This window comes from Narcine bancroftii, chromosome 11 (assembly GCF_036971445.1).
Source record: "Narcine bancroftii isolate sNarBan1 chromosome 11, sNarBan1.hap1, whole genome shotgun sequence".
In the NCBI taxonomy this organism is placed as follows: domain Eukaryota; kingdom Metazoa; phylum Chordata; class Chondrichthyes; order Torpediniformes; family Narcinidae; genus Narcine; species Narcine bancroftii.
This window is the reverse complement of record NC_091479.1, coordinates 6,845,655-6,863,763: the sequence shown is the minus strand read 5'-3', so window position 1 is coordinate 6,863,763 and position 18,109 is coordinate 6,845,655. Positions and strand designations below refer to the sequence as shown.

The 18,109-nt window shown below is 45.2% G+C and overlaps 1 protein-coding gene across 1 annotated transcript; it reads right to left on the bottom strand.

Annotated features, from left to right (window-relative positions):
• Positions 1-1,490: 1,490 nt before the first annotated feature.
• nr2e3 (nuclear receptor subfamily 2, group E, member 3) lies at positions 1,491-17,130 on the bottom strand. The gene is made up of 8 exons (XM_069904526.1): positions 17,073-17,130; positions 15,532-15,682; positions 10,760-10,863; positions 10,342-10,584; positions 8,975-9,156; positions 6,304-6,544; positions 4,414-4,519; positions 1,491-1,623 (listed from the first exon to the last, which is right to left on the bottom strand). Exons 1-8 carry the CDS (start codon positions 17,128-17,130, stop codon positions 1,491-1,493), a joined length of 1,218 nt encoding a protein of 405 aa, XP_069760627.1.
• Positions 17,131-18,109: the final 979 nt, after the last annotated feature.

Here is an 18,109-nt window from a genome sequence, read left to right as displayed (position 1 = left end):
CTTCCAGTTCTTTTTTGAAATAATTCCCTGAAGGATTCTACACACAGAAATAGGATTTTTTTTTCTCTCTGTAATTCATCTCCTGATCTATACAAGAGTTGTATTAATTATTGTCACCGAGTTTCTCCTAACTCTCCATATTCTGTCATTTCCTGTACTGGTGATGGTCTCCGAGCTGCAGATAAACATGGTACAGATTGGATAACATTACAATAGAGAGAGAGGCAGTGAAGCTTTCACGTAATTAACCCAATGAAATGTAATTGATTGGAACACTGTGCTTCAGCCGACATAGATGCTTCCTGGTCATAGCGGTTAGCTATGTTACACTGTTACACTGCCAGCGATCGGAGTTTGAATGCAGTACTGTCTGGAAGGAGTCTGTACATTCTCCCCGTGTCAGAGTGGGTTTCCTTCCACCCTTCAAAACCTACTGGAGCTGTCAGTCAGTTGGGTGTAGTTGGGCGGCACGGGCTCGTGGGCCAAAAGAGGCTGTTGCCATGTTGCATGTCTAAATTTAAAATTTAAATTCTTAATCTCAAATGTCCAGCATCTGTATTTGTTTTACTCTTCACTGAGCTTCAGTGGATTTGTATTTTTCATGCAAGGATCTGTCTTCCTTGAATTTTATTCATAATTATTTTATTTACTCAACTTAATTCTTGAAGACGGGCATTTTCTTTTATATTCCTAGTAATATTCCTAGTATAGAACGTTTCAGCTGGTTGCATCACTGTCTGGTAAGGAGGGGGCCACTCTCAGGACAAGAATAAACTCCAGAGGGTTGTTAACTCAGCCTGCGACATCACAGGGACCAGACTTCACTCCATCGAGGACACAGGCAAGAGGCGCTGCCTTTCAAAAGCAGCCTCTCTTCTCAAGGACCCACACTTCCCAGGCCATGCCCTCTTCACTCTGCTACCATGGGGGGGGGGGGGGGGGGGGAGAAAGGTACCGGAGCCTGAAGACGAGCACTCAGCAGCAGGAGGACAGCTTCTTCCCCTCCGCCATCAGATTCCTGAATGATCAATGGAAAAAAAGACCCTGCCTGACTTTTCATGCACTGTTATTTATTTTTTAAATTTATAGTAAGATGGTTATTATACGTTTCCAGTTATGACAGAATTTCATGACGTTCTTGACAATAAATTCTGATTCTGATTTGAATCTTCAATTTGGTGGTTTTCCTTTTCAACAATATTTTTCTGGTTGGTTAAAAAAAATTGCATACAATTTGGGTAACCAGATTCTAGCTTTATTGTAATCTAGAAATATATTCCTGTGTTTTGGAATTTATCAGGATATCTGAATGTAAAGGGGGGATATACATGGAGATGATAAATGGTTAAAGTGACAAATTGGGAAGATCAGGAAAGACACAGAAACACAGCGAAGATTGCAGGTGTGGGGGGGGTCTTTTTTTCTGGGGCGTTAGCAAGTGCATGCTAGAAAATAAGATGAGAGCAAAGGTGGGGGCACACTTGTGAAGTTCAGCTCTTAAACATATCGCAAAGAAGCTTTTCCATGGGAGTATTGCCGATGGTCCTGTGAAAGAACAACAGTTCAATTCGTTCTGCTGGGACAAAGCGGAGTGAAGGCAGGAGCAGGAGCAGCTTTCCAAATCTGAGGAAAGAGATGGCAAAAAAATAAATTATGGAACGGATAGTTTTCTCCCCACCCTAACCACCTCGAGGGTAAAATATCTTGCAGATACAAACCAATAGACTTGTCAGCCAAAAAAGCAAGTGGAGAGAACCTCTCTTTAAATAGTGTCTTAACGTGATTTTGAAAAAATCCAGAATACTTTCCATATTATGAATAATATTGTAGAATTATGCAAACTCGGCATTTTAGCAGAAAATATTGGGATGCCACAAACTGCTGGAGGAACCCTGTGGGTCAGACAGCGTTAGTGTGGTCGGTTTCTTTGGTCTCCAGGGACATTGTGGTGTTGGCTGAGTCGGGACTTGCTTTTTTTTTTCCCACCATTTAAAAAAAAAATGCCGTGGTATCTTAAGCGGTCGCTTCAGAAAATTGTTAGAGCCTGCATTTAAGATTTCATCTGTAGGAGTGATTAAGGGCAGCATCGTTAGCATCGAGGTTAACACAATGCTATTACAGTGCCAGCAACTTGGGTTAGAATCTGGCACTGCGTTAGGAGTGATGCTGGAGAAACTTAGCAGGTCAAACAGTGTCCTTTATATAGCAAAGGTAAAGACACAGAACCAATGTTTAGAGCTTGAGCCCTTTATCAATCAAATACTAGCCCTTGATACTGTCTTTGCTGTAGAAAGGACACTGTTTAACCTGCTAAGTTTCTTCAGAATTGTGTTTTTACTTCAGCCATGGTGATTGCAGACTTTTGTGTTTTACGTTTGTCTGTTAATCCTGTATCTGTGTGGGTTGCCTCTGGACTCCAGTCGGTTTCTTCCCACTCCAAAATGTACGGGGTTGTAGGTTAATTGGGTGAAATTGGGCAGCGTGGGTTTCAATGGCTGGAATCAGTTTCTACCGCTCATAAAATAAATAAGAATGTGAAAAAAATGTGTTTGAATTGGACAGCGGGTCAAGACAAGCTGCACCATAAGTACCGAATCTACTTAGCTGTGGAGATGGAGTGTGTTTACAGTCTGAAGGTCTTTCAACTTGCTGCTGTGTGACTTAGTAAACATGAGGAAATCATGAAAACTTTGATAATTGGGAATGATTGACAGATATAACTTTAGTCATATTGGGTAGCTATTAACATAGAAAAGTAGAGGATGAATAACATTTCAGTTAATATCTATCAAATAACATCAGGTTCAAACTGATTTTAACATGTTAATCTATGGCTGTGACACACACTGGATCTCTGGATGTCCTTGATTGAAATAGGAAAGAAAGATATTAAATATCATTTTCAAGAGATGTTAACCTGGCAATGCCGAGTGTATCAAATTCTTTTGTTTAATTTCAGATTTGCAGCATCTGTCGTATTTTTGGTTCACGTAACAATTGTGCATTTGCTTAAACTTGTTTGATGACACTGGACAGTGAAGATTTTTCTTCCTGTAGGTGTATTTGATGGATTTTAGGCTGCTGATCGCAAAAATCACCTGAACATTTTCCTATCACGTACTGTCTTTTAGATATAACCTTTTTTTTGTGATTTCCTCTCATTTTAAGTTTACTTCAAACAGACAAAACCATAAAGTGCAACATGTCAGTGAATTTTCATTTTCTGCATTTACACTTGGACTTTTTCCCTGCTGATCTTGGTGCCTAGTAATGAACACAGTGAAAGGTTTCACCAGGACATTGTGACCCTGGAAGAGCGGGATCAGGGCCACTGGAATCCATCATTGTTGGACACTGACATGAGGGGCATCAGATGCTGAGTACAAACGAAAATCAGCAGCAAAACGTTTTTAGGTCGGTTGAACTAACGCAACGTGTCAGCGTCACGATCCGATTACACACGCTAAATTCAATAAAAGTTAATTTAACGTTTCTCCAACTTCCTACGTGATATAGTAAATCTGAAATTATCCCTGTGTTCAACTTGAAGTTGTGCAGTGTGGATTGTGGAGGGTCACGTGTCCGGAATCTAATGGGAATGTGGATTGAGGAGGGGCCGATGACCTCTCCATCTGGAACCTGATCGGAAGTCACCTCACCTGCCAATCAAGGTTAAGCCCTACCCACAAGTCAGAGCACACCTGGTCATTGGGCCCTTTAATTGCCCCATTGATAGCTGGGCTGACCCTCCAGCTAATGGCACTCTAAAGCCCCCACATGTGAGCCATCTTTCTCTTCTGGGACGTACCCAAGCTCCACTTCAGGTTGGGAATTAAGGACGATGCTGGAGGATCATTGGTAATGTGTGTGCAGACAAAGGGCTGGGAGCTGTTGTATTGTGTGCCTAGTTCCCCTCGTTAGATAAGAGCGTGCCTGCCAGGGCTATCGAGGGGAGGTAGATATCATGAGTGATAACTTGATTGTAAAGCTTTTTACCAGTAAGTGGCTGCGGGTGTATCTTTAATCTGATGAGTGTGCATGTGTGTGTCTTTTACCCTGTTCCAACTCCCCTACACGTGTAAATAAATCTCTACTGTTCAATCATCTGTGTTCAAACTCGTTACCCCTGGGACCATTATAATCCCCAGTTTTTATCAGGAAGCAAACCTTGTGGAAAAAAATTGTTGTCCAGTGTTATAGAAAATAGTGAAGATTTATTTACATTTATCATTTTTATTTTTATTTTTAAAAATTAGACGATTTTCTTTGTATTTCTCAGGAGTTAACCATTACTCATGATCGAAGAAAGGCAAAGTTGCGATCTTATCATTAAGGTGGACACTGATATAGTTTGATGAAAGAAACTAATACAGAAGAAACGCTGGCCTTGCTTTGAGATTTGCCTCTCCTTACCTGACTGGGTGGATTGGGTAGTGTGTCCGACTGTGCTGACCCAACATCACTTGTGACTGATCCTGCAGATTTTCGACCTGCTCAGGGTCCTTCAGACCCCGTGTTTCTGAGGGAGAACACAGATTTAGTCATTCTTTATTTCACAGCTGCAACAAATTCTTCGAGCTCATTAAAAGTACATGTGCATCTCCCGTTCCCATTATGGTATAGTTGGTAATGGTGATTTGTATGTCCAGGGAAGATCCCTGCTCCCTTTTTTCTCAATTATCTGATGTTAGCTGAGGATAGGAATTGGCAAGATGTTCAGTAAAATCCCCGGTGTCTGGGGATTGTGGATGCTGGATATGCGAATTTTCCGGTTGTCTGAGACACAGTCTTACAATGCCTTAACTAAAACACCTGCATTTAGAATAAATAGTTTAAAAAACACAAAAATACCACACTGGCAAAATGTAAAGTACTTTGGGAAAAATCAGTATTGTAGTCCTTAATTATGTAAAGCCACTTTAGTCGGGTAATTCCCATAACTGACTAAATTTAAATTCGAACCACAGCCACTAACACTATAGCAGCATTGTGCTAACCACTACAGTAACTGTGGAGCTGTCCTAATTAACGCCCCAAGTTTACAGATCAAGTCTTACTAATATAATTACTAATATACTAATAAGGATAAAGTCTCTGACTAGGCAGGGAGAGGGACGCACTTTGGGAGAATCACCCCAGCGGCGAGCAACATTGGCTGGCTCTTCATCCTGGGCGTCACCATTTTATTCAAACACAACTTTGTTGAAACTTTGTTCAAACAGCTGCTGTGGACGGGGCATGACCTGGGTATTCTGCCAGTTGAATGTTCACTCCTACCTTCGCCAAGAGGTTGTGTGTTGCTTTGGAGAACATTTACTTTTGCAATTTTAAACTTATTTACATTTTTATTTATTCTTATTTATTTTAATTTTAAATGTATTTATTTTTCAAATTTTAGCCAGTTGCTTGAATTCCGGATACTGTGGATTTAATTTAAATTGAATTTAGACATAGAGCACAGTAACAGGCCCTTTCGGCCTACAAGCCCATGCCACCCAAATACATCAAATTGACCTACAACCCCTGGTATTTTTTGAATGGTGGAAGGAAATGGGAATGTCCAGAAGAATCCCACGCAGACATGGGGAGAATGTATAAACTCCTTACTGAGAGCGCGGGATTCGAACCCTGGTCGCTGGCGGTGTAACAGCATTTTGCTAATCATTCCTCACGCCATGCGGATAAGGGAGAGGAAAAGTTGCCAGCTATCAAGCTGCTCTGTGATCTCTTCTGAAAATGTGTTTGTGAGCAGCAGGTTGGGATTCGCTGGGGATCTGCTCCATATCTGGGATGACGTGCTGCAAGAGCATCAGCAAATGTGGGACTTGATGTGGAGAGCAACAACCTGATACTCAAAGTGGACAAGACAAAGGAGGTCATCATGGACTTCAGGAGGACCAGGAATGACCACCCTCCACTGCACATCAGCAACTCTACAAGAGATTTCCTTGGAATTTGATGAACTAGTGACCAATCATGGACACTAAGAAGGTGCAACAGCGACTGCATTTCCTAAGAAGACTGAAGTGGGCAAGGTGACTGGCCACCATTATGTCAACCTTCTACAGGAGCTCTATGGAGAGTGTCCTGGTACGGTTGCTTCAGAGAAATGGATTGGAGGTTAATCCACAGGAACATAAAAGTGGCAGAGAAGATCACTGGAGCCCCTCTCTCCCTCCTCCTCCTCCCCCCAAACAATGTGATCTACCAGGATCATAATCTGAAGACAGTACGCAAAATCACTGGGGACCCCTTGCTCTTCCCACAGCACATTTTAGCTGCGCATCGGGGAATGAAACCCACCTGGTTTAAACAGCACTACAGCCTTCAGGCAGGCAAACTCTGTGGGATCCACCATAAGGACCTTGAACCGGCTTATGATCTCTTGCAGAATGCGAACATCTGCCATGGTGGAGCTGCTCTTTCCTTGAGGGCTATGGGAGAGTTCAGGTAATGATAATAAAGGGCACCCTTCCAGGGGCATAGACCACTGGATAGCACAGAGCAGGAAGAGCTCATTCCACGCTTCCTCCAGCAAGATCACCTGCAAAATAAAAAGCCTTCAGCTGATCCATGGACAATCCATCAATATCCCGGTCAGAGCTGTTTCCCACCTTCCAATGTCATTGCTCCTCAGCTCTTGCAGGAGGAGGTCATGAATGCAACTCAAACCGTCTCATTAAATTTCTAATTTTCACCACCTCCTGACTATTAAGCTTTAACCTCCTTGTATATGCTCTTGCCCACAGGCAGTTGATATTTTAAATTAAAATTACATTTTTAAAATTGGACGTACAGCACGGTAACAGGCCATTTTGGCTCCCACTGCCCAGTTACACCCAATTCACCTACAACCCCCTGTATGTTTTCTATGGTGGGAGGAAACCCAGGCAGACATGGAGAGATCGTGGGATTTGATCTCCGGTCCTGATCGCTGGCACTGCAACAGCATTGTGCTAACCGAACCGCCTGTATCTTCCCTGTAGTTTATCTGCACGGAAATCAAGACTCATGGCATCATCTCCCACCTCATTTACTTTTCCAGAACTTTGGTGGTAGAAACCTGAACTCCCTCCGCCTTGAAGTACTTCAATAAATCAACATTCGTGTACCTTCTTCAACTCTTCCACCATCTGCTGTCACTCTTTTAAAACAGTGATGGATTGTCATGTTATGCATTGACCTTGATTTATCTGCTCATCACAGGAATGCAGATCACTGCAGGTGAGACTGCATGGTAACATCAGCAGAGAAAAGCTGGCATAAAGAGCTCAACAACGCAAAAGGCAGCAAAGTGATCCACCAGAAGATCAGAGCAAGGGATGTTTGCCGTTTCAATCGATTCTGAACTTTTCAGCAATAAAAGCAGACTCTTCGTATTTGGGCAAGACACAAGTCGGTCGAAGTAAAAACACGATGCTGGAGAAACTCAGCAGGTCAAACAGTGCCCTTTATGTAGCAAAGATAAAGGTACAGAACCAATGTTTCAGGCTTGAGCCCTTCATCGAGGTAAATAAAGAGAAGGTTGGGTATCCTGATGGCCGATTGACCTCCTGAAGTCTTCCCACCTCTGCAGGGAACAACTCTGAAGTGCAACTCCCAACAACTCTCAAGCAACTTGACACCAACTAGAACAAAGAAGTTAAACAAGAATCTGCAGACGCTAGGGTCGAGTGCGACGCACTGATGTGCTGGAGTAACTCAGCAGATCACACAGCATACCTGACAAAGGACCCAGGCCCGAAATATTGGTTACTCTTCCAATGGATGCTGTGTTTCTGCAGCATGTTAGTCTAGAGTAGTGATTCTCCGCCTTTTTCAACTCACATACCACCTTACTAACCAAAGAGCACCTTGGCATTCCATCAAGTCCCCTGGACCTTTATTCGCTTGTGCCACCAGTGCATAGTGCCTGCCACCTACAAAATTCACTGCGCCGGACATCTCCCAACTTCTCCCAAACCTCTGCCATTTACCCCCACCAAGAAGAATGGGTGCATTGAAACACTGCCCACCTGCAGATTTCCCTCCAAGTTGCACCACATCCTTGATGGAAATATATGGCTGCTCCTCTACCATCCCTGGAACTTTCTACCCTATAGTCAGTACTGTGGTGTACCTTCACTGGCAGGGTGACAGCAATTCATAATGGTTCTCTAACACTTCTCGAAGGTCAGTGACACCCCAAATCCTGAAAAATGGGTGAAAATGAGTGTTCAGTCCTGATTCCAATCTCCTGAATATGCACTTATTAGTGTTGCAGGAAAATCCCCAGGTATCTGGCACCTACAGGGATTGCGGATGCCGGATATGCGAATTTTCCGGTTGTCTAAGTAAGACTCACTCTTCCAATGCCTAACTAATAACATCTGCATCCAGAATAAGTGGTTTAAAAGACAAAAAATAGTGCAAAATGTAAAGTAATTTGAAAAAGAGTCAGTATTATAGTCCTTAATTAGGTAACATTCACTTTAATCAGGTAATTCCCATAACTTGCCATTCAAACCCCGGTCACTGGTGCTGTAACAGTGTTGTGTTAACTGCGACTCTAACCATGTCACCATCATAATTAACCCCCCCAAAAAAAGTTTATAGATAAAGCCTAACATGAATAAAGATGAAGACTCTGACTGGGATAGGGAGACACTTTGGGAGACTCGCCTCAGCAGCGAGCGGCGTTGGCCAGCTCTTCATCCTGGGCGCCGTCATCTTATTCAAATGCAACTTTATTGAAACTTTATTCAAGCAGCTGCTGTGAGCAGGGCACAACTGGGGTGGGTGGGGGGGGGGGGCTCCACTGGCTGAGTGTTTTCTCCCATCTTCACCAAGGAGACGCGTGTTGTTTCAGAGAACATTTTGCAATTTTAAACTTGTATTACATTTTTATTCTTTATTTCCTCTTTTTTCTGCCAGTTGCTTGACTTCTGGATAGCGGGGATTTTACTGTATTTTCCCCAACATTTTACAGACGTACCTGGTCTCTGAAGGGCAGGTTGGAGAATACAGGAAGGTTCTTGGCCCATTTCACTGCCATAAAGAGCAATCTGGCTGAAGCTTCGTACACATTTTCAGGGCTGCTGGGTGGGTAGGCGGACATCTGGTATTCAGTCGATGCCCTCTCAGGTTCATTACTCATCACATCAATGTTCTCGTCCACTGCAATCCCAACATACAACAGTGAGATGTAAACCCTGCACTCTCCTGGCTGCTGTCCATGTCTTTCACTTTGCCAGTTAGAACCAGCAGAATTATTTACATGGTGGCACAATGGGATGTTTCTTGTGAACCCTCTTCAAGTGAAGCAGCTCTATTGTGGTGTATATTATCCCATGTTCTTGAATATTTGATCAGAATCCATTAATCACCCCCTTTGAAGCTATCAAATTACATTAGCCCATGTGTGAGAGAGTAGTTGTAGGTTCTCACTCCCAGTGGTATCTGTGAGGCTTGTGTGTGCAGGATTGGGCTCACATTCTGAGGAGTTCCTCTCACTCTCTCTTTGGGCTGACACCGCGTGCCAGCTTTGGTGTGTCTGGAAGCCAAAGAACGAACAGAGAAGAGTGAAATGGGAGAAACCTGTATTTGTATTTAGTGTATTTTGTAAATTCACCCCAACCCTAATTTTAATGGAAATAAAATGTTCTCTGCAAAGCAACCATCATCTGAGGGGCAGAGAGGTCATTGACATTTTTAACAGACTGGATTAATGCTTTAATCAATGAGGGATTGAGTCCAAGAGTTGAGAGGTGATCTTACAATTCTACAAATCTCTGGTGAAGCCGCACTTGGACCATTGTGTTTAGTTCTGGTCGCCTCATTACAGGAAGGATGTGGACGCTGTGGAGAGGGTGCAGAGGAGATTCACCTGGACGTTGCCTGGATTGGGAAACAAGGCTTATGAGGCAAGGTTAGCAGAGCTGGGACTTTTCCAAGCAAAGAACGGTGAGAGATAACTTAATAGAGGCCTACAAGATTCCCAGAGGCCTGGATGAGGTGGATGGCCAGCGCCTTTTTCTCAGGGCGGGAGTAGCAAACACCAAGGGATGTCTGTACAAAGTGAAGGGAGGGAAATTTAGGGGCGATGTCAGGGGTAAGTTATTTTACATATTGTGGGTGTCTGAATGCCTTGACAGGATTGGTGGTGGAGGCTGAAACATTAGGGGAGTAAGGCACTCTTAGGCATGTGCATGTAAAAAAAATGGAAGGTTATGAGGTGGGAGGGGTTAGTTTTTTTGTAGGTCAGCACAACATTGAGAACCGAAGGGCCTGAACTGTGTTTAATTAATTGAGTGGTGAGATGGCAAATAATAGTTTTTGGATCTTTAAGACTGAGCAACTGACCATCCTCGGGCTCCAGTTTGGCACAGGTCTCTGCGGTCATCAGACTGGCCATGAACCTGTGGTGGTTTTGTGGGCTGATGGTCCTCTGGTTACTGCTGAGATTGGTGGAGATTGGTCTCTGGGTGGTAACAGCCGCCGATGTCGTCTCTCTGGTTGTGGCAATGTGCTCCTTGTCCGAGTCGAGTTCAGCTGCGTCCACCCGGACTTGAGCAGTGCTCCTGGGCTGGCGTTCATTCTGCACAGCTGGAGGGATAATGACCCACGAGTCAGCAGAGTGGGAGTGAAGACAAAAATCAGGGAAATGGGCAGAACAGCAAAAGCTAAAGCACAGTTCCAGCTGCTTTAAACCAGAACTTTCAAAGCAATCGTTTCGTGCTTGCTCTCAGACGCTTGCCCAGAGACACTCGCATCCACTCACCGTCTTTCTTCATGCCGGCGTGCAAGCACTTCTTCAGTCTACATGCTTGACACTGATTCCGATGGGCTTTATCGACAGGACACACCCCTGTACCAGCCTGGCATCTGAAAACAGAAAAGCAGCAACAGTCCCATGAAGTCAGGCACCTGACGCTGGAGGGCGCTCTGGATGTGACGGCCAGGAGCACTGAACCGCCTGAGGGTGTTGGATGCATCACGGTAATCTGCTCTCACTCCTGACGCAGAAAGGGGGAGAAAGGAAATGTCTTGGGCTCTTGTCCACGCGTCATGATTTAATTCTGTACGTTATACCTAATTGACGCAGGTTGTCAACGGACATGATGATGAGTTCCAACTCATTCAATTTTTTTCCATTGAATAATATTAGCTTGACTGTCACGTACTTACTAGAATATTGAACATTCAAGCCCCACAGTGGAATTTCACTGCAAAATTCGATCTTTTTCTTTGGTAAGCGAGTTGTCAGAAATGTGATCTCACAATTGAGATGTTATACACAGACTTTATATGCAAACCTCAAGAGGTCTATTTGAGGAGTAGGAGATTTTAGCAATCTGACCGACGGCTATCTCAGCCTTCACCATGAGGCGGTCTTTTGTTTTATGATATCTTGTTGGTGCCACCGCTTCACATGTAATCAGTCAGCTGCCTTGAAGAATGAACAATGTTTTATAACAGATTGGTTCTTTTCGAGAGTATTTGTATCTCATATTGTTACCCACCCCTCTTTTGCTGAAATTACTGATGCATGCCCTGGACATGGATTGTAAAATTGTCCACAATTCTGATTTTAATGGTTATAATACTTGGGAACAATCAGCTCTCAATCCCATAAAAATATAAATCTTGATCTTATTTTCCCTTCTTGACACCTCACCATCTCACAACGACTCTCGCTGAAATTATATGATCTAAGAAATGAGCAAATTCAATAAAATCTATCAGGAGGACATGAACAATTTGCAACATCAATGTCCTGTACGTGCAAACACGAGCACATAAAAAAATGGGAGCAGGAGTCGGCCATCCGGCCTGTCGAGCCTGTTCTGCCGTTCAATGAGATCATGGCTGATCTGATGCTGGGCTCATCTCCACTGACCTGCCTTCTCCCCATATCCCTTAATTTCCTTCCTTTTCCTGCAACTCATGGGAATTTTCTCCGGGTTGGAAAACCCCTCCCCTCTGCCAACCCTGCATCCTTCCTCACTCTTCGTCTTCCCTGCTTCCACCTTCCATCTGGAACAATGGACCATGTCCAATGTGAACTGCAAGGAATTGTTCAATGGAATTTGATGATATTCATGGAGCTGGGAAGGAGCCAGTGAAACCGATAATATAATTCAGAGAGGGTCCTGATTAGTGTTTTACATCTCAAACTGAAGAGTATCAACTGACGCATCCAAGCCATGGTACTGAATGCGCAAGAATCCTGTTCTCAATCCAGTGTTTGGCTCTATTCCAGATGTTATGCTTCTTCACATCAGTTTATTATGCTTTCAGATCCAGGCACCCCCCTCACTCACCCTTTTATTTGTACTTTGTATTTCGCCTGAATGAGATTTTGATTAACAATTCTAAAGATTAACAATTCAATAGACAGGTTCAGGCACCTGCCAACATTTTAACAAAGGGCTGTGATGGTACAGACCTATCACCAATGTGTATAGTTACAGTATCAAGAGTGTAATGACTGTGCTTACAGCGATTGGCTGAGAGCTTAGCCACGCCTACTGTCTGGGCCTTAAAGGGTTGTGTCCCTAGCCAGGTCAGACTGGTCGGCCACCTGTGAAGAGCTCCTGTCTTTTGCTAATAAAAGCCTTGGTTTGGATCAACAAGTCTTTGGTTCTTGCGACGAGCTCTACAATTTTATTAGCAAAAAGAATTTTTTAAAAAGGGATGGAGCGTCTGACTCGGCCTACAGTCAGCTACAGCCTTCAAAGCCTTTATGTTCTGGCTGATGAACTTTGAAAACTTCCTAAGGCTCATTGAGGTGGAGGAGGATAACCAGCGTCTAACAGCATTGCTGTCTGTGGTGTCCTTGAGAGTCTACGAGAACATCCAGGATGAGACCACTTACACCGCAGCCATAAAGGTACTGAAAGAACTGTATGATCAACCAGTGAGCAGAGTTCATGCCCGGCTCGTGCTTGCGTCGAGGAAGCAACAGCCCGGCGAGTCCAGCAGGGCATATTTACAAGTATTAAAGGCGTTGGGCAAGAACTGTAACTGTTCTCTAGGGACTGGACCCCACGTCCTGATGTGAGTAGAGTGCCCTTCTACCCTACCACCCCCCGAGATACTGACGGCCTGTCGGCTGCTGCTACCCTGCCCCCTGCGAACCCAAGATGTTATTTCTGCAGGAGGGACAAGCGCAGCAGGTCCCAGTGCCCAGCAAGAAAAGCCAGGTGCCAGAACTGCCTTAAAAACGGTCACTTTGCTGCAGTCTGTAGGTCTAAAATGGCCACCGGCAAACACAGTGCCTCGTGTGAAGCCCAACCGCCACTATCCCATTCAAACTCTTCTTCCCCAGAGCTCTCGTCCAATGAGAACGAGGGCTCCCCTGCACGGCAACGCCTGACGCCACGGAGACACCGAACCTGGAAGGGGCAGCCAACCCTAGCAACCATGATGTTGACCCGCCTCTCGCCCCCGTGCGGAACACTCGACCCGGCCTTGGTCCCGACTGTGGAGCCCACTATTGCCACGGCCACGACCATCCCCGGGCCGACGCTGCCGCTGCCACCTTGAACCAGGCCGGTCAGCCTGTAGCCTTCTTCTCCGGAACCCTCCAGGGTCCAGAGAGTAGACTCTCCTCGGTCGAGAAGGAGGCCCAGGCCATAGCTGAAGCGGTGCGTCGTTGGAGACATTACCTCGCTGGGAGGCGCCTTACACTGTTGACTGATCAACGCACGGTCTCCTTCATGTTCAGCAGCACCCAGCGAGGTAAGATAAAAAACGACAAAATCGCCAGATGGAGAATCGAACTCTCCCACCTTTAACTATGACATCCTGTACCGGCCTGGTAAGCTCAAGGACCCGCCTGACGCGCTCTCCAGGGGGACGAGTGCCAGCGTACAGATGGACAGATTACAGAAACTCCATGAGGCGCTCTGTCATCCAGGGGTCACTAGGTTTGCCCACTTTGTGAAGGCGCGCAACCTACCCTACACAGTCGAGGAGATTCGCTCCATTACCCGAGCCTGTTCGGTGTGCGCTGAAAGCAAGCCCCACTTCTTCCGTCCGGCGAACTCCCACGTTATCAAAGCCACCCGCCCCTTCGAGCATCTTAGCGTAGACTTTAAGGGGCCCCTACCGTCGACCAACTGTAATAACTACATCCTTACGGCCATCGATGAGTACTCCCGCTTCCCATTCGCCACCGCCACCTCAGTGATACAGGCCCTTCACAGTATCTTCGCCATTTTCGGGTACCCCAATTCCATCCACAGTGATAGGGGATCCTCATTCATGAGTGCAGAGCTGCAACAGTACTCTCTGGAGTGTGGTATCGCTTCAAGCAGGACCACCAGCTATAACCCACGCGGTAACGGACAGGTTGAGAGGGAGAATGCCACCATCTGGAGAGTGGTTACACTGGCTCTCCGGTCTAAAGGTCTCCCCACCTCTCACTGGCAGGAGGTTCTCACTGGTGCCTTACACTCCATCCACTCCCTCCTATGTACCGCAACAAATGCCACCCCCCACGAAAGGATGTTCCTTTTCCCAAGGAAATCCGAATCAGGAACCACTGTACCGGCATGGCTCACCGTCCCTGGCCCCGTCCTTTTGCGACGCCACGTCCGGCACTCAAAGAACGATCCCTTAGTCGACCGAGTGACTCTACTCCACGCGAACCCGCATTACGCCTACGTTGAGTTCCCAGACGGATGGGAGGACACTGTTTCGGTGCGGGACCTAGCTCAGGACGTGGTAGGCCCAGCAACCTCCCCAACCCAACCTTCCCCAACTCTTTATTCCCCAAGCCCCGTGCCGGAACAGAAGGACCAACAGCACCCCAATGACCCGGGCCTCCCTGCCGACATCACGGCTGGGGAATTGAGCGAAGGAGCGGTCGCACCTGATGAGCCTGCTGGCGACACCACTCCAGCGACCCCAATCCCGGCACCACGGCGGTCACACCGGATGGTCAGACCCCCTGACCGCTACAGTCCTTAACCTACCCCTTCCATTCATTCTCTCCCTCGTTTTTTTTTCCTTCCCTTCTCCCCCTTCAGCCCTTCCACCCCAGGGTCAGTTCTCCAAGAAGGGGTGAATGTGATAGTACAGACCTATCACCAATGTATATAGTGTATATAGTTGCAGTATCTAGACTGTGCTTACAGCGATTGGCTGAGAGCTTAGCCACGCCTACTGTCTGGGCCTTAAAGGGTTGTGTCCCTCGCCAGGTCGGATCATTCCGGACTGGTCGGCCACCTGTGAAGAGCTCCTGTCTTTTGGTAATAAAAGCCTTGGTTTGGATCAACAAGTCTTTGGTTCTTTCGACGAGCTCTACAAGGGCTCAAGCCCAAAACGTGGTTCTGTCTCTTTAACTTTGCTACATAAAGTTCACCGTTTGACCTGCTGAGTTTCTCCAGCACTGTGGTTTTACTTCAATCACTGTGTCTGCAGACCTTCGTATTTTACTTGCAATAGAATTATTCTTGACACGTTAGGTTGTGAATTTGTAGAATTGACCCATGATCCAATTTCTGCATGATTGGCAGATATGGCAGTAACCGAGTCACATTTTACCTGTAAATGAGCTTTCTTCTGACACTCCTCTTGAAGAACCCACTGCAGCCATTACAAGCGTAGATGCCATAGTGTTTCCCGCTGCTGGTATCCCCACACACCTTACACGTGAGCACAGGGCTGAGCGACTTCCCTGGACTTGGACTCTTTACTAAAGCAGACACACGAGAGAAAAAAAAAGCAAAATAAAAAATTACCTTGGTGCTGGAGTTTTACAACGTCAGTAGAGCAAAGGGGTTAGGTCCATCTCCACCACCAAGATTTAGTTTTGACTCCTGATTGAATGGCTGCGTTCATCTCTGCATCAAGAAGTGTTCACTCTTTGAAGTGTAGCATCAGTGAGGTTTGGACTTACCTTGTCTGAAGACAATTAAACATGAATGACACCATATCAAAAATATAGATGCTTCATAGTACGTAATGCGAAAGAAGAAACCACACTGTATCTAAGAACAGTAAAACATTGATTAAAGAGATGTTTCTCTCAGAACCTCAAAGGTGATTCTTGCTGTGATCCAAATATTTGGGAAGTTGGTTTGAACTGATTTTAGAGCTGAAGGGCTTCTTGAAAGTCTTCTGTTTCATTGACTGAAAATTCTTGCTGTCACATTACACGGCTCATTTCTGCAGACATTCAATCTTCAGATCATTAATACATAGATAACCAATAAACAAATACTTTAATTCCATATTCATCTTATAAAATCAGCATCTCAAAATCTTTATTATAATTAAAATGGTTTCATGACGCAGTCTGGATATAATGACATTTTCTGAAAGGGATGGTGGTGTTTTTATTTAAATCTTTTTAGATTGATGGCTCGTACACATTTGCAGTTACCTTAATTAATATTTAAATGCATGCTTGCTTCAGGAATGCTGAAATATTCTTACTCGCCCACCAAAGTGTCTGGCTTTGTTCGTTCTAACGCTACTTGCAGCCAGGACTTGGCCTAACTGCATTTCAAATACTGGAACGTCCGAACCTTGTTACTCTCAACCTTTCCACCTCTCTCTCGATGTGTGTTGCTGACTCTCTGTTTTTCTCCTCTCATTCCCCAAAATTCTTTCCCCAAAAGTATTTTATCCATGATTTCTCATTGAGGTTTCACTTTATTTTACTTCCTCTCTCATTTGTGGCTGGCTGCCCTTTTTGTTTTGCTGGCTTTCGATCCACTGGCAAGTCCGTGCACTTCTCTCATTCCTATGTCCATCGTGAGCCATTTCTCCTGGCTTTTCTGTTCTCTCTCTCTTTCTCATTCCTGTGACCTTTGTGGTGAGGTGTAATTCCACCACTAGGTCACCAGGGGTCATCCCGATGACCTTGTCTATAAAGCCATCTAGAGCAACAGTCCAGCCTTCCAGGTTCATCTTGCAGAGAGACGAGACCTCTTAGTGTACATATTAGTTTATTAAAGCTATCTTATACTCGCACTGCTGGTGTGGTTATTGTCAGTACAGCCTTGTTATTTTTTCTGCCTTCAGTCCTTCACAGTTTCATTCTCTCATTCAGATCCTCATTCATCCTATCTTTTACATACCTGCATTGCTGTCCTCCAACTCTGGACTGACTGATAATTCTGTTGGGGATCTGCTCATGTTTCTGCTCAGAGGAAGATCTGGCCCCAGTGCAGAAATTCTTGCAGCTGGGGCTGGCAGCCACGGATCAGTAGAAACCGATGTCCATGATCCAACTTTGGGAATGAAGGTAAAATCCAACTCCTCAGTGAAAGCCCGGGTGCAGCGTTGAATGTGGGAACATAGCTGTCCAGATATCTCTGCCACACTCCTCTCACTTAACACTGGAAGGTTCACACTGCTGTGTGTCTGAGGATTTGATGAGTGAATGAGCCTTGCTAGTCTCCCGTGCTCCTCAAACCCGCAGAGCAGATTAGCCTCTAACACTAAGATGCCTATTTGTCAGTCTCTTAATCTTTACTGTCCACTGCAAAGGTGGATCAATCAGTCAGCAGACAAAAAATGTGGATGCTGAAACCTTCTCTTCCTTAGAACGAGAATCTTAAACTCGTTAATGCACCACTAACTCTCTTCCTGATGAATACTGTTAGAATCTGCATAAAAGTGCTTCTTACATCCCATTCCATCCTTATTTTCCATAGAATAATGGCTATGTTATAGAACATTACAGCACAGTGCAGGCCCTTCGGGACTAGAGGGGTATGGACCGGGTGCTGGTCAGTGGGACTAGGAGGGTGGGGATTAGCTACGGCATGGACTAGCAGGGCCGAACTGGCCTGTTCTGAGCTGTAAGTGGTTATATGGTTCGGCTCTCGATATTCTAATTTTTAAAAAAGTAACCCTCTCTTTTTGTTTCATCCATGTGCCTGTCTGAGAGACTCTAAAATGCCCCTAATGTTCCAGCCTCCACCACCATCCCTGGCAAGGCATTCCACGCACCCACAACTCTGTGCAAAAAAAAAACACCTTTGATGTCTTCCCTAAACTTCACTTTGTACAGACTTCTTCTGATGTTTGCTGTTCCTCCCCTGGGAAACGAGGGCTGGCTGTTCACCCTATCTATGCCTCTCACAATCTTCTAGACCTCTATTAAGTCTCC